The sequence below is a fragment of the Oncorhynchus masou genome, unplaced genomic scaffold (assembly GCF_036934945.1).
Source record: "Oncorhynchus masou masou isolate Uvic2021 unplaced genomic scaffold, UVic_Omas_1.1 unplaced_scaffold_1456, whole genome shotgun sequence".
Taxonomy (NCBI): Eukaryota; Metazoa; Chordata; class Actinopteri; order Salmoniformes; family Salmonidae; genus Oncorhynchus; species Oncorhynchus masou.
In genome coordinates, this window is record NW_027004542.1 from 78,070 (window position 1) to 100,951 (window position 22,882).

At 49.0% G+C, this 22,882-nt stretch overlaps 1 protein-coding gene across 1 annotated transcript; it reads left to right on the plus strand.

Annotated features, from left to right (window-relative positions):
* Nucleotides 1-5,454: 5,454 nt before the first annotated feature.
* On the plus strand, nucleotides 5,455-13,433 carry LOC135530905 (transforming growth factor beta-3 proprotein-like). Its single transcript, XM_064959077.1, has 6 exons — nucleotides 5,455-5,673; nucleotides 9,251-9,380; nucleotides 9,619-9,726; nucleotides 10,199-10,364; nucleotides 11,050-11,203; nucleotides 12,281-13,433. Exons 1-6 carry the CDS (start codon nucleotides 5,572-5,574, stop codon nucleotides 12,437-12,439), a joined length of 819 nt encoding a protein of 272 aa, XP_064815149.1. The 5' UTR covers nucleotides 5,455-5,571; the 3' UTR covers nucleotides 12,440-13,433.
* The last annotated feature ends 9,449 nt before the right edge of the window (nucleotides 13,434-22,882 follow it).

Genomic DNA, 22,882 nt, shown 5'->3' on the forward strand with positions numbered 1-22,882 from the left:
GGAAATGTAGTATCTACTGGTCCTGAAGAGATGAGCTACGTTGATGAGGAAATGTGGTATCTACTGGTCCTGAAGAGATGAGCTACGTTGATGAGGAAATGTGGTATCTACTGGTCCTGAAGAGATGAGCTACGTTGAGGAGGAAATGTAGTATCTACTGGTCCTGAAGAGATGAGCTACGTTGATGAGGAAATGTGGTATCTACTGGTCCTGAAGAGATGAGCTACGTTGAGGAGGAAATGTGGTATCTACTGGTCCTGAAGAGATGAGCTACGTTGATGAGGAAATGTGGTATCTACTGGTCCTGAAGAGATGAGCTACGTTGATGAGGAAATGTGGTATCTATTTCTGTTGATTTATCAGGGTGGTTCAACGTAAAACTAACATCCACTTTCTGTCTCTTATCCTATGAGAATTACTACTACTAAGACTTTGAAAAGACTTTGAAAAGACATATTTTTGGTTTGAAAAGACGCTATAAAAGTAGAATTTTCAACCAGTTTTTCTCACTGGCTAGGAAGTCTACTACCACGTTATTTTCATGAGGGTATCAATTGCTTGTCTGAAAAAGGTATTCAATATACATGGGACATTTGTTCACTCTGAGCAAAGCTGACATTTCTTTGCGATGACAACTTCTGTGGAAAAACCCTCATCTGAAGTTCACTGATTAAGCTCGTTTTCATCCTCCTTTTTCAAACCTCTCCTCTGGGACCCCCTAGCCGTTCCAAGTATTTGAAGTGTTTCAGAACGAGAACAACTTTTCAACTAATCATTAAGCCCCTGACTATTTGAATAAGGTGGGCTAGTTCACGGCTACAAAATATCTGTGAAATGCCTGGGGGTCCCCGAGAAGAGGTTTGAAAAGTATCTAACAGTAATCTATCTGCATGTTTGTTTGAAAGCGAGCTGAGCTGAGCTGGTTCTTTTACTATTTACAGACGACCCAAAAGCACCACCTCCAAACTGTTCAAGCATTACTCTCTCCTCTCTGTCCCCTCTCTGTCTCCCCTCTGTCCCCTCTCTGTCTCCCCTCTGTCCCCTCTCTGCCCCCCCTCTGTCCCCTCTCTGCCCCCCCTCTGTCCCCTCTCTGTCCCCTCTCTGTCTCCCCTCTGTCCCCTCTCTGTCTCCTCTCTGTCCCCCCTCTGCCCCCCCTCTGTCCCCTCTCTGCCCCCCCCTCTGTCCCCTCTCTGTCCCCTCTCTATCTCCCCTCTGTCCCCTCTCTGTCTCCTCTCTGTCTCCTCTCTGTCTCCTCTCTGTCTCCTCTCTGTCCCCTCTCTGTCTCGTCTCTGTCTCGTCTCTGTCTCCTCTCTGTCCTCCTCTGTCCCCTCTCTGTCCCCTCTCTGTCTCCTCTCTGTCCCCTCTCTGTCTCCTCTCTGTCCCCTCTCTGCCCCCCCCCCTCTGTCCCCTCTCTGTCCCCTCTCTGTCTCCTCTCTGTCTCCCCTCTGTCCCCTCTCTGTCTCCTCTCTGTCTCCTCTCTGTCCCCTCTCTGTCTCCTCTCTGTCTCCTCTCTGTCTCCTCTCTGTCCCCTCTCTGTCTCGTCTCTCTGTCTCCTCTCTGTCTCGTCTCTGTCCCCTCTCTGTCCCCTCTCTGTCCCCTCTCTGTCTCCCCTCTGTCCCCTCTCTGTCTCCCCTCTGTCCCCTCTCTGTCCCCTCTCTGTCCCCTCTCTGTCCCCTCTCTGTCTCCCCTCTGTCCTCTCTCTGTCCCCTCTCTGTCTCCTCTCTGTCTCCCCTCTGTCCCCTCTCTGTCCCCTCTCTGTCCCCTCTCTGTCTCCTCTATGTCCTCTCTGTCCCCTCTCTGTCTCCTCTATGTCCTCTCTGTCCCCTCTCTGTCTACCCTCTGTCCTTTCTCTGTCCCCTCTCTGTCTCCCCTCTGTCCCCTCTCTGCCCCCCTCTGTCCCCTCTCTGCCCCCCTCTGTCCCCTCTCTGCCCCCCCTCTGTCCCCTCTCTGACTCCTCTCTGTCCCCTCTCTGTCTCCCCTCTGTCCTCTCTCTGTCCCCTCTCTGTCTCCTCTCTGTCTCCCCTCTGTCCTCTCTCTGTCCCCTCTCTGTCTCCTCTCTGTCCCCTCTCTGTCTCCTCTATGTCCTCTCTGTCCCCTCTCTGTCTCCTCTCTGTCCTCTCTGTCTCCTCTCTGTCCCCCTCTGTCCCCCCCCTCTGTCCCCCTCTGTCCTTTCTCTGTCCCCTCTCTGTCTCCCCTCTGTCCCCTCTCTGTCTCCCCTCTGTCCCCTCTCTGCCCCCCCTCTGTCCCCTCTCTGCCCCCCTCTGTCCCCTCTCTGTCCCCTCTCTGTCTCCCCTCTGTCTCCTCTCTGTCCCCTCTCTGCCCCCCCTCTGTCCCCTCTCTGTCCCCTCTCTGCCCCCCCTCTGTCCCCTCTCTATCTCCCCTCTGTCCCCTCTCTGTCTCCTCTCTGTCTCCTCTCTGTCTCCTCTCTTTCCCCTCTCTGTCTCGTCTCTGTCTCCTCTCTGTCCTCCTCTGTCCCCTCTCTGTCCCCTCTCTGCCCCCCCTCTGTCCCCTCTCTGTCTCCTCTCTGTCTCGTCTCTGTCTCCTCTCTGTCTCCCCTCTGTCCCCTCTCTGTCTCCTCTCTGTCTCCTCTCTGTCTCCTCTCTGTCCCCTCTCTGTCCCCTCTCTGTCTCCTCTCTGTCTCGTCTCTGTCCCCTCTCTGTCCCCTCTCTGTCTCCCCTCTGTCCTCTCTCTGTCTCCCCTCTGTCCCCTCTCTGTCCCCTCTCTGTCTCCCCTCTGTCCTCTCTCTGTCCCCTCTCTTCTCCTCTCTGTCTCCTCTCTGTCTCCCCTCTGTCCTCTCTCTGTCTCCTCTCTGTCCCCTCTCTGTCCCCTCTCTGTCTCCCCTCTGTCCTTTCTCTGTCCCCTCTCTGTCTCCCCTCTGTCCCCTCTCTGTCCCCTCTCTGTCTCCTCTATGGTATCACTTTCAAAGTGTTCAACTTTGTCCTCTCTGGCTCCTTTCTGTCCTCTCTCTGTCCTCGCCCTAAAACGGTCCCAAGCATTACTGAACTTTGTCCTCTCTGTCTCCTTTCTGTCCTCTCTCTGTCCTCGCCCTAAAACGGTCCCAAGCATTACTGAACTTTGTCCTCTCTATCTCCTTTCTGTCCTCTCTCTGTCCTCGCCCTAAAACGGTCCCAAGCATTACTGAACTTTGTCCTCTCTGTCTCCTTTCTGTCCTCTCTCTGTCCTCGCCCTAAAACGGTCCCAAGCATTACTGAACTTTGTCCTCTCTGTCTCCTTTCTGTCCTCTCTCTGTCCTCGCCCTAAAACGGTCCCAAGCATTACGGAACTTTGTCCTCTCTATCTCCTTTCTGTCCTTTCTCTGTCCTCGCCCTAAAACAGTCCCATGCATTACTGAACTTTGTCCTCTCTATCTCCTCTCTGTCCTCGCCCTAAAACGGTCCCATGCATTACTGAACTTTGTCCTCTCTATCTCCTTTCTGTCCTCTCTCTGTCCTCGCCCTAAAACGGTTCCATGCATTACTGAGCTTTCTCCTCTTTCTCCTCTGTCCTCTGTCTCTTACAGACCATATATCCTACTGTCCCAAGCTTCCAAAGTGTTCAATGATTACTGAGCTGTCTCCTCTTTCTCCTCTGTCCATTCCAGACAACCTGCCCTACTGCCCCAAAGGCATTACCTCCAAAGTGTTCAAGCATTACTGAACTCTGTCTTCCTCTGTTTGTCTTTTACAGAGAACTTTCCCTAGTATCTCCTGTCTGTCTCCAACAACCTGCCCTACTGTCTCCAACAACCTGCCCTACTGTCTCCTCTCTGTCTCCAACCACCTGCCCTACTGTCTCCAACAACCTGCCCTACTGTCTCCTCTCTGTCGCCAACCACCTGCCCTACTGTCTCCAACAACCTGCCCTACTGTCTCCTGTCTGTCTCCAACAACCTGCCCTTCTGTCTCCAACAACCTGCCCTACTGTCTCCTGTCTGTCTCCAACACCTGCTCTACTGTCTCCTGTCTGTGTCCAACCACCTGCCCTACTGTCTCCAACAACCTGCCCTACTGTCTCCTCTCTGTCTCCAACAACCTGCCCTACTGTCTCCTGTCTGTCTCCAACAACCTGCCCTACTGTCTCCTCTCTGTCTCCAACAACCTGCCCTACTGTCTCCTGTCTGTCTCCAACAACCTGCCCTACTGTCTCCTCTCTGTCTCCAACACCTGCCCTACTGTCTCCTCTCTGTCTCCAACACCTGCTCTACTGTCTCCTGTCTGTGTCCAACCACCTGCCCTACTGTCTCCAACAACCTGCCCTACTGTCTCCTGTCTGTGTCCAACCACCTGCCCTACTGTCTCCAACAACCTGCCGTAATGTCTCCTGTCTGTCCCCAACAACCTTCCCTACTGTCTCCTCTCTATCTCCAACAACCTTCCCTACTGTCTCATGTCTGTCTCCAACAACCTGCCCTACTGTCTTCTGTCTGTCTCCAACAACCTGCCCTACTGTCTCCAACAACCTGCCCTACTGTCTACTCTCTGTCTCCAACAACCTGCCCTACTGTCTCCAACAACCTGCCCTACTGTCTCCTGTCTGTGTCCAACAACCTGCATACTGTCTCCTCTCTGTCTCCAACAACCTTCCCTACTGTCTCCTGTCTGTCTCCAACAACCTGCCCTACTGTCTCCCCTCTGTCTCCAACAACCTTCCCTACTGTCTCCTGTCTGTATCCAACAACCTGTCCTACTGTCTCCTGTCTGTCTCCAAAAACCTGCCGTACTGTCTCCAACAACCTTCCCTAGTATCTCCTGTCTGTCTCAAACAACCTGCCCTACTGTCTCCTGTCTGTCTCAAACAACCTGCCCTAATGTGTCCTGTCTGTCTCCAACAACCTGCCCTACTGTCTCCTGTCTGTCTCCAACAACCTGCCCTACTGCCTCCTGTCTGTCTCCAACCACCTGCCCTACTGTCTCCTGTCTGTCTCCAACAACCTGCACTACTGTCTCCTGTCTGTCTCCAACAACCTGCCCTACTGTCTCCTCTCTGTCTCCAAGAACCTGCCCTACTGTCTCCTGTCTGTCTCCAACAACCTGCCCTACTGTCTCCTCTCTGTCTCCAACAACCTTCCCTACTGTCTCCTGTCTGTCTCCAACAACCTGCCCTACTGTCTCCCCTCTGTCACCAACAACCTTCCCTACTGTCTCCTGTCTGTATCCAACAACCTGTCCTACTGTCTCCTGTCTGTCTCCAAAAACCTGCCGTACTGTCTCCAACAACCTTCCCTAGTATCTCCTGTCTGTCTCAAACAACCTGCCCTACTGTCTCCTGTCTGTCTCAAACAACCTGCCCTAATGTGTCCTGTCTGTCTCCAACAACCTGCCCTACTGTCTCCAACAACCTGCCCTACTGTCTCCTGTCTGTCTCCAACCACCTGCCCTACTGTCTCCTCTCTGTCTCCAACAACCTTCCCTACTCTCCTAATGTCATCATCTCCAACCAGTTAACCTTAGTAGTAACTTAAACTAAAGTTGATTGTTACTGACTGTGGCCTCCTCTCTCTGTGCTACAGATGACCTTCCATACTGTCCTAAAGGAATCACTTCCAAAGTGTTCCGTTTCAACATCTCAGTGATGGAGAGGAATTCCACCAACCTGTTCCGAGCCGAGTTCCGAGCTCTGAGGGTTCCAAACTCTGCTGCCAATAGGAATGAACAGAGGGTGGAGCTCTACCAGGTGTGTAAAGGTACCCTTCCGTCTCTCCCATGTCCTTCAGAGATGTTCAACTCAACCTGACCGTGTTAACAGTCTTTTCCCTCTAGTTTCATTTCTAGGCAGGGGGGGGGGGCACCCCAAAGCAACTTCCAGGTCCTAAGGCATCAACATTGGGCACCCTATTCCTTCATCCTGTATAATTTAACCTTTTTTTAACGAGGCAAGTCAGTTAAGAACACATTCTTATTTACATTGACGGTCTACACCGGCCAAAACCGGACGACTCTGGGCCAATTGTGTGCCGCCCTAGGGGACTCCCAATCACACCGGGTTGTGATACAGCCTGTATTTGAACCGGGGTGTCTGTAGTGACGCCTCTAGCACTGAGATGCTGTGTCTTAGACCGCTGCGCCACTCGGGAGCACTGACCCTTGACCATATCCGTATGGGCTCTGAGGTAGTGCACTGTAAAGGGAGTAGGGTTCCGTTTGGAACACAGCCATTGTCAATTACTACCAATTGAAATCAATCACTTCAGGTAAGGGGGGAGGGGGTTGCCTGGTAGAGGAAACACAGTACATACCTCCATCACTCAGACATCAACAAATCGACAGCTTTTGTTGTTACGGAGCATGATCTGTAGTAGACTTTAACCAGAAATGTGGCTACCTAAGCAAGTTTCAGTTCACTTAGATAGGTTTACCATACTAACACAGACATGAAATCTAGTCGCCTATTATTCCACAAGACACATTTCTCAAACTTCCCAGTTCCAACTAAGGAAGGGCAAGAGAGCCTCAGCCAGTAAAATCCAGCTGTGGTTTGGTGGTGGGTAGCCAGCCGCCAGACCCTAACTCCAGCTCTCGTCAGGCCTGGAGAATGTGTGCAGGGTCTGGCTCTGGGCAGGGTAACTGGTGTGTCCTGGAGAATGTGTTCAGAGCTCTGGGCAGGGTAAATGGTGTGTCCTGGAGAATGTGTTCAGAGCTCTGGGCATGGTAACTGGTGTGTCCTGGAGAATGTGTTCAGAGCTTTAGGCAGGGTAACTGGTGTGTCCTGGAGAATGTGTTCAGAGCTCTGGGCAGGGTAAATGGTGTGTCCTGGAGAATGTGTTCAGAGCTCTGGGCAGGGTAACTGGTGTGTCCTGGAGAATGTGTTCAGGGTCTGGCTCTGGGCAGGGTAACTGGTGTGTCCTGGAGAATGTGTTCAGAGCTCTGGGCAGGGTAACTGGTGTGTCCTGGAGAATGTGTTCAGAGCTTTAGGCAGTATACTGGTGTGTCCTGGAGAATGTGTTCAGAGCTCTGGGCAGGGTATCTCTGGTGTGTCCTGGAGAATGTGTTCAGAGCTCTGGGCAGGGTATCTCTGGTGTGTCCTGGAGAATGTGTTCAGAGCTTTAGGCAGGGTAACTGGTGTGTCCTGGAGAATGTGTTCAGAGCTTTATGCAGGGTAACTGGTGTGTCCTGGAGAATGTGTTCAGAGCTTTATGCAGGGTAACTGGTGTGTCCTGGAGAATGTGTTCAGAGCTTTAGGCAGGGTAACTGGTGTGTCCTGGAGAATGTGTTCAGAGCTTTAGGCAGGGTATCTCCGGTGTGTCCTGGAGAATGTGTTCAGAGCTTTAGGCAGTATACTGGTGTGTCCTGGAGAATGTGTTCAGAGCTTTAGGCAGGGTAACTGGTGTGTCCTGGAGAATGTGTTCAGAGCTCTGGGCAGGGTAACTGGTGTGTCCTGGAGAATGTGTTCAGAGCTCTGGGCAGGGTAACTGGTGTGTCCTGGAGAATGTGTTCAGAGCTCTGGGCAGGGTAACTGGTGTGTCCTGGAGAATGTGTTCAGAGCTCTGGGCAGGGTAACTGGTGTGTCCTGGAGAATGTGTTCAGAGCTCTGGGCAGGGTAACTGGTGTGTCCTGGAGAATGTGTTCAGAGCTCTGGGCAGGGTAACTGGTGTGTCCTGGAGAATGTGTTCAGAGCTCTGGGCAGGGTAAATGGTGTGTCCTGGAGAATGTGTTCAGAGCTCTGGGCAGGGTAACTGGTGTGTCCTGGAGAATGTGTTCAGAGCTCTGGGCAGGGTAAATGGTGTGTCCTGGAGATTGTGTTCAGAGCTCTGGGCAGGGTAACTGGTGTGTCCTGGAGAATGTGTTCAGAGCTCTGGGCAGGGTAACTGGTGTGTCCTGGAGATTGTGTTCAGAGCTCTGGGCAGGGTAACTGGTGTGTCCTGGAGAATGTGTTCAGAGCTCTGGGCAGGGTAACTGGTGTGTCCTGGAGATTGTGTTCAGAGCTCTGGGCAGGGTAACTGGTGTGTCCTGGAGAATGTGTTCAGAGCTCTGGGCAGGGTAACTGGTGTGTCCTGGAGAATGTGTTCAGAGCTCTGGGCAGGGTAACTGGTGTGTCCTGGAGAATGTGTTCAGAGCTCTGGGCAGGGTAACTGGTGTGTCCTGGAGAATGTGTTCAGAGCTCTGGGCAGGGTAACTGGTGTGTCCTGGAGAATGTGTTCAGAGCTTTAGGCTGTATACTGTCAGCAGACCAGCACCACACATCAGTTCAATTACTAGTCGTTTCCTTTCAAATAATGTGAGAGTTTCATTGAGCCTGTATGGATGCCGATTCACTTTTTTAATTGAAAACTGAATTGACCTCAAACCTTCTACAATCATCAGTCTCAAAGCTTCTGCTCCAGTTTCTATGGCATTTGGTGCCATGCGGTAATACCATAAAGCAGGGATATTAACATCAAACCACGGAGGGCCAGACGACTGCTGCTTTTCTGTTCTACCTGATCATTAATTACACCCACCTGGTGTCCCAGGTCTAAATCAGACCCTGATTAGAGGGGAATCACCCACCTGGTGTCCCAGGTCTAAATCAGTCACTGATTAGAGGGGAATCACCCACCTGGTGTCCCAGGTATAAATCAGGCCCTGATTAGAGGGGAATCACCCACCTGGTGTCCCAGGTCTAAATCAGTCACTGATTAGAGGAGAATCACCCACCTGGTGTCCCAGGTCTAAATCAGTCCCTGATTAGAGGGGAATCACCCACCTGGTGTCCCAGGTCTAAATCAGTCCCTGATTAGAGGGGAATCACCCACCTGGTGTCCCAGGTCTAAATCAGTCCCTGATTAGAGGGGGAATCACCCACCTGGTGTCCCAGGTCTGGATCAGTCCCTGATTAGAGGGGAATCACCCACCTGTTGTCCCAGGTCTGGATCAGTCCCTGATTAGAGGGGAATCACCCACCTGGTGTCCCAGGTCTGGATCAGACCCTGATTAGAGGGGAATCACCCACCTGGTGTCCCAGGTCTGGATCAGTCCCTGATTAGAGGGGAATCACCCACCTGGTGTCCCAGGTCTAAATCAGTCCCTGATTAGAGGGGAATCACCCACCTGGTGTCCCAGGTCTAAATTGGTCTCTGATTGGAAGGTTGGGAATTTGAGGGTTATAAAGATGATCCTTTTTCAATAGCTAATGCTTCTCACATCTCCAGGCTTCTGATAAATAGAGACTGCTGTCTCCTCAAGTTTCAACAGCACCTGTTATATTTCTACATCAGTGTAGCGGATCATTGTATTATTCATATGCAGTAACTCCGCCCAACCCTGGGTTTCAGATCCTGAGGCCAGACGAGCACATAGCTAAACAACGCTACATTGGAGCCAAGAACGTGCTGACCAAGGGAACGGCCGAATGGGTCTCCTTCGATGTGACAGAGACGGTACAGGAGTGGCTGATGTACAGAGGTGAGCAGATCCCACTGGATTCATTGGTTCGTTGTTCTACTGTCTTTCAAGAGCAAATGATTTCCACCGTTACGAGTTTTGTATAGACTCCAGTGACATACTAACACAAGAACATCAACAACAACAACAAACAAAAGTAAACAATCTATTAAAAAAACACAAGCGGTAGTTTTCCTGTTTTTTTTAGTTGGTGTGTGAAGATGACCTCATCTTTCCCATGATGCCTCTCTCCTGTCAGAGACCAACCTGGGTCTGGAGATCAGCGTACACTGCCCGTGTCACACCTTCAACCCCAACGGTGACATCATCGACAATGTGAACGAGGTGCTGGAGGTCAAGTTCAAAGGTCAGTAAAGGCATAACATTCTCTTCTTCGTGGGGTCTTTTCAAACCGGGGAAAACCTCAAGTCCTTTTTTGTTGTTGTTTTTTTTGTCACCAACCAATAACTGGCAATGTACTGCTAGCATTGTTTAACATACTGAGCAGTAGCTTTCAGATCTGGATCGGTCTCCCTTAGACAACTGAACTGTGAACTGTGAACCATGAACTGTGAACTATGAACTGTGAACTATGAACTGTGAACTGTGAACTATGAACTTTGAACTGGCAATAAAAAGTGTTGATGCATTTTATGTTGTTGTTAACATGACAAGTCACAACATAATTTACGAGCTTGGAACTGGATTAATACTGTCTGACCTCTGACCTCTCTGCTGTAGGGGTGGAAGGGGAGTATGAGGAGCAGGGCCGTTGGGATCTGGGTTAGAGTCAGGGCACGGAACATAATACTGTCTGACCTCTGACCTCTCTGCTGTAGGGGTAGAAGGGGAGTATGAGGAGCAGGGCCGTTGGGATCTGGGCAGGTTGAAGAAACAGAAGGAGCGGTCCCTGCCTCATCTCATCCTCATGATGATCCCTCCTCACCGTCTGGACCCACAGCCACGTAGACGCAAGCGGGCCCTGGACACCAACTACTGCTTCTCGTAAGGACGCCCACTGAAACTGTTGTCACTTCTGTTTCCACCGATCGTCATGGAGATGTCTCAGTCCTGAAGGGCTCCTTAGAATTAGCAGGGTTTGTAAACCAAACGTCAGCAAATGCATCTCTGCTGTAACTTTAACAGCAGTAGAAGAAGAAGAAGGTTCAATCCCACCCCCCTCTCCCCCATGTGCTCCACCTCAAACCATTCAACATGTGTTGGTTGATCAAGATGAGATAAACTTGAATATAAGCTGGGTGGTTCGAATCCTGATTGCTGATTGGCTGACAGCCGTGGTATATCGGGCCGTATACCACTGGTATGACAAAACATGTATTTCTACTGCTCTAATTACGTTGGTAACCAGTTTATAATAGCAATAAGAGCACTTCGGGGGTTTGTGGTATATGGCCAGTATACCACGGCTAAGGGCTGTGTCCAGGCACTCTGCGTTGCGTCGTGTCTAAGAACAGCCCTTAGTCATGGTTTATTGGCCATATACCACACCTCCTCGTGCAGTAACAGTAACTAACTGCAGCCTTACCTGACTTGGACGAAAGTTTTTTTGTGTTTAATAAGAATATCCTTGAGTTCAAACTGAAAAATTATCAAAGCTGAGACATTGTTGTATAAGTGAGTGGTGAGTGATTCACCGTAGTTTGTTGTGCTCCCCCCCCCCCCCTCCCAGCACTGTTGAGGAGAACTGCTGTGTCCGTCGTCTCTACATCGACTTCCGTCGGGACCTGGACTGGAAGTGGATCCACGAGCCTAAAGGATACTTCGCTAACTACTGCTCTGGACCCTGCCCTTACCTGAGGAGCTCCGACACCACACACACACAGGTGAGGGCAGTCTGACACCACACACACAGGGGAGGGCAGTCTGACACCACACACACACACAGGTGAGGGCAGTCTGACACCACACACACACAGGTGAGGGCAGTCTAACACCACACACACACAGGTGAGGGCAGTCTGACACCACACACACACAGGTGAGGGCAGTCTAACACCACACACACACAGGTGAGGGCAGTCTGACACCACACACACACAGGTGAGGGCAGTCTGACACCACACACACAGGTGAGGGCAGTCTGACACCACACACACACACACAGGTGAGGGCAGTCTGACACCACACACACACAGGTGAGGGCAGTCTGACACCACACACACACACAAGTGAGGGCAGTCTGACACCACACACACACACACACACACACACACACACACACACACACACAGGTGAGGGCAGTCTGACACCACACACACAGGTGAGGGCAGTCTGACACCACACACACACACACAGGGGAGGGCAGTCTAACACCACACACACACACAGGTGAGGGCAGTCTGACACCACACACACACAGGTGAGGGCAGTCTGACACCACACACACAGGTGAGGGCAGTCTGACACCACACACACACACAGGTGAGGGCAGTCTGACACCACACACACACACACACAGGTGAGGGCAGTCTGACACCACACACACAGGTGAGGGCAGTCTGACACCACACACACACACAGGTGAGGGCAGTCTGACACCACACACACACAGGTGAGGGCAGTCTGACACCACACACACAGGTGAGGGCAGTCTGACACCACACACACACACAGGTGAGGGCAGTCTGACACCACACACACACACAGGTGAGGGCATGTTATTTGCACCATGGCCATAATCAGAAGCAGAAGTCCCTCTGCTGCTCAGTAGTTACTATTAAATTATATCCAGCGATATGATCAATAGCACCATGCACAGAAATCAAGAAAAACTCAAATTCTGATCGGCCAAGACCGCTTATTAGGGCTCGTGTTTACTTCTGTAGTGGGACAGGACAGTTGAATCAACATTGAACTTCCACATCAGAACCCCTAAATATCTATTTCCTGTCTCTCCGTAGCTGCTGAGCCTGTATAACACTCTGAACCCAGAGGCTTCGGCCTCTCCCTGCTGCGTTCCCCAGGACCTGGAGCCTCTTACTATTCTCTACTACTCTGGACGTACCCCCAAAGTAGAGCAGCTGTCCAACATGATCGTCAAGTCCTGCAAATGCAGCTGAAGAGGTTCGGGAGTAGGCCCGAAGCCAGGGAGTTGGGTGGTGGGGTTGTCCCACGGAAGGTGACCTGTATTGGGGCACTAGAGCCAGCCAGCCTGCCTAGCTGTAGAAGAATACCACCATCCATGTTATTTTGTATTCGGACTATGTTGCCTGCCACGTGGCTTAGCTCTTAACACCACTTGAACTGAAGGACCCTATCCTCATGTGAGGAGGACATAGTATGTTAGACTTTGCGATTCTAACTTATAATCTTCATCATCGTTTTTTTTTTTTTTAGAGAGAGAGAGACGCCAAATCGTTTCATTTTGACATGTTTAACAAACTGGGTTTCCTTCACCTTCCTACAAACAGTGCGCATTATTCATAACACACAAAGGAGAAAGGACAGACTAGCTGCCGTATCCAAAGACAGCTAGAGGGTAAGGAGAAAGGACAAACTATGAGACGGAGAGAAGAGAGAGAGAGAGAGTAGAGAATTCCTGCAGGATTTGCAATGGAAAGTAAAGTGAGCAGAAGAGATAGAAGCCAAGATTATTATTTTTTTTTTATCATTATTTTTTTGTCCAACCAAAAAGCAGCGACCATTTTTTTTTTTGTCGTCTTCGAATGCAAACGGAGCTGAGGGAGGAAGGACCTTTACAGATGGAGAAAGATATTATTCTATGGCTATTAGCCATTTAGCACTCATCCAAAACACCCACCGCGACTCCCTTTGAAGACTTTCTTGACATGTTTGAATTAAATTAAATAAAAAATCGGACCCAAACACAATGTGCTGGAAAACAATATTGATCTGTAAAACGTATGTCCAAATGTTTCTTCTTCTTCCTCTTCCTCTTCCTCCTTTTTCTTCTTCTTTTTCTTCCTTTTCTTCTTCTTCTTTTTCTTGAAATTGGCAGATGTTCTCTGTTATGCAGCGTGTTGTCATATGGTGATTGATTGATTGTTGCTGTATCTGTCTAATCCCTTTGATATTAAACTGTTAAAGTCGTCACATGGTTCTACTGATGATTTAGAGGGCCCACTACGTAGTCATGCTGGAACGGCTTTCAACCAGTTGTTTTGCTATTCGAGAAGATGAAAAAAGGTGAAATCCGGTCATGATAACTGCTCTTGACATTGCAAAGCCAAAAAGCAGTGCATCCGAGTCCATCTCCCTTGTACCAAAGCCACAACAACAAAAGAAATCAGAAGCCGTGTTTGGGTTTGTTAAAGTGCCTAGAGGTCACCACCCACAATGCGTCAGTCACATTACTACCTAGAGATAGATAGAGGGCTCTAGTGCCCCAAAAATCCCATTTTAACATGGGAAGCACAATTGCGGACTTTCACTGTTTAAGGCACTGCAACTCCGTGTTAGGGGCGTCACTACAGACCTGGTTTGATTCCAGGCTGTATCACAACCGGGCCATGATTGGGAGTCCGATAGGGAGGCACACAATTGGCCAAGCATCGTCTGGGTTATGGCTTAGCCGGGGTAGGCTGTCATTTTAAATGAGAATTTGTTCTTAACTGACTTGCCTATTTAAATAAAGTTTAAATAAAATCAAATAAAACCATTGTAAAGTAAACAACTGGGCGGGACTTCCTGTGCGTTAAAGATGGTTGGGATAATTCCATCCAGGTTGTTAGGTTGTTAGAAGCAATCAGTTGTAGAAGAAGAGCATTGGGGCGGCAGTGTAGCCTAGTGGTAAGAGCATTGGACTAGTAACCGAAAGGTTGCAAGTTCAAATCTCCAAGCTGACAAGGTACAAAATCTGTCATTCTGCCCCTGAACAGGCAGTTAACCCACTGTTCCTAGGCCGTCATTGAAAATAAGAATTTGTTCTTAACTGACTTGCCTGGTAAAAAAAATAATAATTGACTACTTCAAAATGGAGATGGTCCTCAATGGCGCTGCCCATGCGCTCACATAATGGGACAGATACAATGTTGCGTATCTCTAACGAGAAGAGAGATAGATTAGAGAGAGAGCCGCTTCCTAGTAACCTCACCCTGCCCTTCTGCAGTCTCTAACCCATCATCCTTTACTCATAACAGCTGACAAGGGCCTTTTATTAAATAGATTTGCTCCTCCTGCGTCCTCCTTCGCCTCTTTGGGTGGACCCTAAAAGTAATGACGTTCACAGGGGTGGACCCTAAAAGTAAATGACGTTCACAGAGGTGGATCCTAAAAGTAAATGCCGTTCACAGAGGTGGACCCTAAAAGTAAATGACGTTCACAGAGGTGGATCCTAAAAGTAAATGACGTTCACAGAGGTGGACCCTAAAAGTAATGACGTTCACAGGGGTGGATCCTAAAAGTAATGACGTTCACAGGGGTGGATCCTAAAATAAATGACGTTCACAGGGGTGGATCCTAAAAGTAAATGACGTTCACAGGGGTGGATCCTAAAATAAATGACGTTCACAGGGGTGGATCCTAAAAGTAAATGACGTTCACAGGGGTGGATCCTAAAATAAATGACGTTCGCAGGGGTGGATCCTAAAAGTAATGACGTTCACAGGGGTGGACCCTAAAAGTAATGACGTTCACAGGGGTGGATCCTAAAATAAATGACGTTCACAGGTGTGGATCCCAAAATAAATTACGTTCACAGGGGTGGATCCCACAATAAATGACGTTCACAGGGGTGGATCCCAAAATACATTTTGTTTACAAGGGTGGATCCCAAAATAAATTACGTTCACAGGGGTGGATTCCAAAATACATTACGTTCACAGGGGTGGATCCCAAAATAAATTACGGTCACAGGGGTGGATCCCACAATAAATGACGTTCACAGGGGTGGATCCCACAATAAATGACGTTCACAGGGGTGGATCCCACAATAAATTACGTTCACAGGGGTAGATCCCACAATAAATGACGTTCACAGGGGTAGATCCCACAATAAATGACGTTCACAGGGGTAGATCCCACAATAAATGACGTTCACAGGGGTGGATCCCACAATAAATGACGTTCACAGGGGTGGATCCCACAATAAATGACGTTCACAGGGGTGGATCCCACAATAAATGACGTTCACAGGGGTAGATCCCACAATAAATGACGTTCACAGGGGTAGATCCCACAATAAATGACGTTCACAGGGGTAGATCCCACAATAAATGACGTTCACAGGGGTAGATCCCACAATAAATGACGTTCACAGGGGTGGATCCCACAATAAATGACGTTCACAGGGGTGGATCCCACAATAAATGATGTTCACAGGGGTGGATCCCACAATAAATGACGTTCACATGGGTAGATCCCACAATAAATGATGTTCACAGGGGTGGATCCCACAATAAATGACATTCACAGGGGTAGATCCCAAAATAAATGACGTTCACAGGGGTGGATCCCACAATAAATGACGAGTAAAGTGATCAAAACAGATGACAGGGCCTTCAGAAAGTATTCACACCCCGGCAGCCTGAATTGAAAATGAAAAGACACACAATACCTGAATATGTCAACATGTAATTTTTACAAAATTAATAAAAAATGAAAAGCTGAAACGTCTTGAGTCAATAAGTATTCAACCCCTTTGTTTATGTGAAACCTAAAAGAAGTTCAGGAGTAAAAATTTGCTTAACAATTCACATAATAAGTTGCACAGACTCTGTGTGAAACAATATTATTTAACTAGATTTTTTGAATGACTACCTCATCTCTGTACCCCAACACAATTTTCTGTAAAGTCTCTCAGACGAGCGGTGTATTTCAAACACAGATTCAACCACCAAGACCAAAGACAGTTGCAGACTGACAGTAGAAAACTGAGAAAGGATCAACAACATTGTAGTAATTCCACCGTACTAATGTAATGTAATGTAATTCCACCGTACTGATGTAATGTAATGTAATTCCACCGTACTAATGTAATGTAATGTAATTCCACCGTACTGATGTAATGTAATGTAATTCCACCGTACTAATGTAATGTAATGTAATTCCACCGTACTGATGTAATGTAATGTAATTCCACCGTACTAATGTAATGTAATGTAATTCCACCGTACTGATGTAATGTAATGTAATTCCACCGTACTGATGTAATGTAATGTAATTCCACCGTACTAATGTAATGTAATGTAATTCCACCGTACTAATGTAATGTAATGTAATTCCACCGTACTGATGTAATGTAATGTAATTCCACCGTACTGATGTAATGTAATGTAATTCCACCGTACTGAAGTAATGTAATGTAATTCCACCGTACTAATGTAATGTAATGTAATTCCACCGTACTGATGTAATGTAATGTAATTCCACCGTACTGATGTAATGTAATGTAATTCCATTATTACTAATGGACGGATGGGAAAGGACGGAGGAGAGAGGACGGAGGAGAGAGGAAGGAAGGACGGGGGAGAGAGGACGGAGGAGAGAGGAAGGAAGGACGGGGGAGAGAGGAAGGAGGAGAGAGGACGGAGGAGAGAGGACGGAGGAGAGAGGAAGGAAGGACGGGGGAGAGAGGAAGGAGGAGAGAGGACGGAGGAGAGAGGACGGAAGGACGGAGGAGAGAGGACGGAGGAGAGAGGACGGAAGGACGGAGGAGAGAGGACGGATGGGAAAGGACGGAGGAGAGAGGACGGAGGAGAGAGGACGGAAGGACGGAGGAGAGAGGACGGATGGGAAAGGACGGAGAGAGGACGGAGGAGAGAGGACGGAGGAGAGAGGACGAATGGGAAAGGACGGAGGAGAGAGGAAGGAAGGACGGGGGAGAGAGGACGGATGGGAAAGGACGGAGGAGGGAGGACGGAGGAGAGAGGACGGAGGAGAGAGGACGGAAGGACGGAGGAGAGAGGACGGATGGGAAAGGACGGAGGAGGGAGGACGGAGGAGAGAGGACGGATGAGAGAGGACGAATGGGAAAGGACGGAGGAGAGAGGATGGAGGAGAGAGGATGGAGGAGAGAGGACGGAGGAGAGAGGACTGATGGGAAAGGACGGAGGAGAGAGGACGGATGAGAGAGGACGGATGAGAGAGGACGAATGGGAAAGGACGGAGGAGAGAGGACGGAGGAGAGAGGACGGAGGAGAGAGGACGGATGAGAGAGGACGAATGGGAAAGGACGGAGGAGAGAGGACGGAGGAGAGAGGACGAAGGACCCTCTTTTGCCCAAACGAGAAAATTCCAAGAGCAGTATGGGCTTCCAGATGTTGGGGCGGCAGGGTAGCCAAGTGGTTAGAGCGTTAGACGAGTAACCGGAAGGGTGTAAATTCAAACAAGGTACAAATCTGTCTTTCTGTCCCTGAACAGCCAGTTAACCCACTGTTCCTGGGCCGTCATTGAAAATAGTAATTTGTTCTTAACTGACTTACCTAGTTAAATAAAGGTGAAATAAAAAAATGATAATTGGATGTTCATCACCTTTTCTTTAAGTTTTTCTCTGTCAAGTGAACTAATTGAGATGGTGGTTAGCTCTAGAGAATGAATACATGTTTTACAGCTCCTTCTAGAAAATAGACGTTTTACACAGTTCCTTCTAGAGAATAGACATGTTTTACAGCTCCTTCTAGAGAAAAGACGTTTTACACAACTCCTTCAAGAAAATAGACGTTTTACACAGTTCCTTCTAGAGAATAGACATGTTTTAAAGCTCCTTCTAGAAAATATACATTTTACACAGCTACTTCGAGAGAAGAGACATGTTTTACAGCTCCTTCTAGAGAATAGACATGTTTTACAGAGCTCCTTCTAGAGAATAGACATGTTTTACAGCTCCTTCTAGAGAATAGACATGTTTTACACAGCTCCTTCTAGAGAATAGACATGTTTTACACAGCTCCTTCTAGAAAATAGACATGTTTTACAGCTCCTTCTAGAGAATATTAATGTTTTACAGCTCCTTCTAGAGAATATTCATGTTTTACAGCTCCTTCTAGAGAATATTCATGTTTTACAGCTCCTTCTAGAGAATAGACATGTTTTACACAGCTCCTTCTGGAGAATAGACATGTTTTACAGCTCCTTCTAGAGAATAGACATGTTTTACAGCTCCTTCTAGAGAATAGACATGTTTTACAGCTCCTTCTAGAGAATAGACATGTTTTACAGCTCCTTCTAGAGAATAGACATGTTTTACAGCTCCTTCTAGAGAATAGACATGTTTTACAGCTCCTTCTAGAGAATAGACACGTTTTACACAGCTCCTTCTGGAGAATAGACATGTTTTACAGTACCCCTTGACTTTTTCCTCATTTGATTATGTTACAGCCTATTTCTAAAATGGATTAAATTGTTTTTTTTTCCCTCATCAAACTACACACAATACACCATAATGACAAAGCAAATTGTTTTTAGAAATTGTTGCAACTGTAATTACAAATAAAAAACTGAAATATCACATTTACATAAGTATTATTATTATTAATTAAATAAATAGATTAAGTATTAAGACCCTTTAATCAGTACTTAGTTGAAGCACTTTTGGCAGCAATTACAACATCAAATATTCTTTGGTATGACACTACAAGCTTGGCACACCTGTAATTGGGCAGGTTCTCCCATTCTTCTCTGCAGATCCTCTCAAGCTGTGTCAGGTTGGATGGGGAGAGTCACTGCACAGCTATTTTGAGGTCTCTCCAGAGATGCTCGATTGGGTTCAAGTCCGGGCTCTGGCTGGGCCACTCAAGGACATTCAGAGACTTGTCCCGAAACCCCTCCTGTGTTGTCTTGGCTGTGTGCTTAGGGTCATTGTCCTATATGAACAAATTTGTTATGTACTTGAGTGAAGACCCAAAAGCGGTTTTAACAGAAAACAGAGTTCTTTAATGAAAAACAGGAATGGCATAAATCCTCTTCCAACGTAGTCAATGGAACAAAAAGAACGTTAGTATAATGCAGGATGCACCTGCCAGGCGGACTCCGACAGGATAGGACAAGGTGGAAGCAAACGGGACGACAGCTTGCTTCTGGCATCAAAAACACAAACAAGAATCAGACACTGAAAGTAGCAGGAACAGAGAGAGAAATAGAGACCTAATCAGAGGGGGAAGAGATAACAGGTGGGAAAGAGTGAATGAGCTAGTTAGGGGAGATGTAGAACAGCTGAAGAATGAGAGACAGAGAAGGTAACCTAAAAAGACCAGCAGAGAGAGACAGAGTGAAGAGAAAGGACAGGAAGAGACATAACAAGACATGACAGTACCCCCCACTCACCGAGCGCCTCCTGGCGCACTCGAGGAGGAAACCTGGCGGCAACGGAGGAAATCATCGATCAGCGAACGGTCCAGCACGTCCCGAGAGGGAACCCAACTCCTCTCCTCAGGACCGTACCCCTCCCAATCCACTAGGTACTGATGACCACGGCCCCGAGGGCGCATGTCCAAAATCTTACGAACCCTGTAGATGGGTGCGCCCTCGACAAGGATGGGGGGGGACGAGCGGGGGCGCGAAGAACGGGCTTAACACAGGAGACATGGAAGACCGGGTGAACGCGACGAAGATAGCGCGGAGAAGAAGTCGCACTGCGACAGGATTAATGACCTGAGAAATACGGAATGGACCAATGAACCGCGGGGCCAACTTGCGAGAAGCTGTCTTAAGGGGAAGGTTCTGAGTGGAGAGCCATACTCTCTGACCGCAACAATATCTAGGACTCTTGGTCCTACGCTTATTAGCGGCCCTCACAGTCTGCGCCCTATTACGGCAAAGTGCCGACCTGACCCCCTTCCAGGTGCGCTCGCAACGCTGGACAAAAGCCTGAGCGGAGGGGACGCAGGACTCGGCGAGCTGAGAACAGCGGAGGCTGGTACCCGAGGCTACTCTGAAAAGGGGATAGACCGGTAGCAGACGAGGGAAGCGAGTTGTGGGCGTACTCTGCCCAGGGGAGCTGTTCTGACCAAGACGCAGGGTTACGAAAAGAAAGACTGCGTAAAATGCGACCAACAGTCTGATTGGCCCGTACGGCTTGACCGTTAGACTGGGGATGAAAGCCGGACGAGAGACTGACGGAAGCCCCAATCAAACGGCAAAACTCCCTCCAAAATTGAGACGTGAACTGCGGGCCTCTGTCGGAAACGACGTCAGACGGAAGGCCATGAATTCGGAAAACATTCTCGATAATGATCTGAGCCGTCTCCTTAGCAGAAGGGAGCTTATCGAGAGGAATGAAATGAGCCGCCTTAGAGAATCTATCGACAACCGTAAGAATAACTGTCTTCCCCGCTGATGAAGGCAGTCCGGTGATAAAATCTAAAGCGATGTGAGACCACGGTCGAGAGGGAATGGGAAGCGGTCTGAGACGGCCGGCAGGAGGAGAGTTCCCAGATTTAGTCTGCGCGCAGACCGAACAAGCGGCGACAAATCGACGCGCGTCACGTTCCCGAGTGGGCCACCAGAAACGCTGGCGAATGGAAGCGAGCGTACCCCGAACGCCGGGGTGGCCGGCTAACTTGGCAGAGTGGGCCCACTGAAGAACGGCCGGACGAGTAGGAACGGGAACGAACAGAAGGTTCCTAGGACAAGCTCGCGGCGACGGAGTGTGAGCGAGTGCTTGCTTTACCTGCCTCTCAATTCCCCAGACAGTCAACCCGACAACACGCCCCTCAGGGAGAATCCCCTCGGGGTCGGTGGAGACCTCAGAAGAACTGAAGAGACGAGATAAAGCATCAGGCTTGGTGTTCTTTGAGCCCGGACGATAAGAAATAACAAACTCGAAACGAGCGAAAAACAGAGCCCAACGAGCCTGACGCGCATTAAGTCGTTTGGCTGAACGGATGTACTCAAGGTTCCTATGGTCAGTCCAAACGACAAAAGGAACGGTCGCCCTCCAACCACTGTCGCCATTCGCCTAGGGCTAAGCGGATGGCGAGCAGTTCGCGATTTCCAACATCATAGTTACGTTCTGACGGCGATAAGCGATGAGAGAAAACGCGCAAGGATGGACCTTGCCGTCAGAGAGAGAGCGCTGAGAAAGAATGGCTCCCACGCCCACTTCTGACGCGTCAACCTCAACAACAAACTGACTAGAGATGTCAGGTGTAACAAGAATAGGTGCGGATGTAAAACGATTCTTAAGAAGATCAAAAGCTCCCTGGGCGGAAACGGACCACTTAAAGCACGTCTTAACAGAAGTAAGGGCTGTGAGGGGAGCTGCCACCTGACCGAAATTACGGATGAAACGACGATAGAAATTAGCGAAGCCCAGAAAGCGCTGCAGCTCGACGCGTGACTTAGGAACGGGCCAATCAATGACAGCCTGGACCTTAGCGGGATCCATCTTAATGCCCTCAGCGGAAATAACGGAACCGAGAAAAGGGACAGAGGCGGCATGAAAAGTGCACTTCTCAGCCTTCACATAAAGACAGTTCTCCAAAAGGCGCTGGAGGACGCGTCGCACGTGCTGAACATGAATCGAGAGAGACGGTGAAAAAATCAGGATATCGTCCATGTAAACGAAAACAAAAATGTTCAGCATGTCTCTCAGGACGTCGTTAACTAGTGCCTGAAAGACAGCTGGAGCGTTAACGAGGCCGAAAGGAAGAACCCGGTATTCAAAGTGCCCTAACGGAGTGTTAAACGCCGTCTTCCACTCGTCCCCCTCCCTGATGCGCACGAGATGGTAGGCGTTACGAAGGTCCAACTTGGTGAAAAACCTGGCTCCCTGCAGGATCTCGAAGGCTGAAGACATAAGAGGAAGCGGATAACGATTCTTAACTGTTATGTCATTCAGCCCTCGATAATCCACGCATGGGCGCAGGGACCCGTCCTTCTTCTGAACAAAAAAAAACCCCGCTCCGGCGGGAGAGGAGGAGGAGACTATGGTACCGGCGTCGAGCGAAACCGACAAATAATCCTCGAGAGCCTTACGTTCGGGAGACGACAGAGAGTATAATCTACCCCGGGGGAGTAGTTCCCGGAAGGAGATCAATACTACAGTCATACGACCGGTGTGGAGGGAGAGAAGTGGCCTTGGAACGACTGAACACCGTGCGCAGATCGTGATACTCCTCCGGCACCCCTGTCAAATCGCCAGGCTCCTCCTGTGAAGAAGAGACAGAGGAAACAGGAGGGATAGCAGACATTAAACAGGTCACATGACAAGAAACATTCCAGGATAGGATAGTATTACTAGACCAATTAATAGAAGGGTTATGGCGCACTAGCCAGGGATGACCCAAAACAACAGGTGTAAAAGGTGAACGAAAAATTAAAAAAGAAATGGTTTCGCTATGATTACCAGAGACAGTGAGGGTTAAAGGCAGCGTCTCACGCTGAATCTTGGGGAGAGAACTACCATCTAAAGCGAACAAGGCCGTGGGCTCCCTAACTGTCTGAGAGGAATGTCATGTTCCCGAGCCCAGGTCTCGTCCATAAAACAGCCCTCCGCCCCAGAGTCTATCAAGGCACTGCAGGAAGCAGATGAACCGGGCCAGCGGAGATGGACCGGAAAGGTAGTGCGTGATCCAGAAGGAGAGGCCTGAGTAGTTGCGCTCACC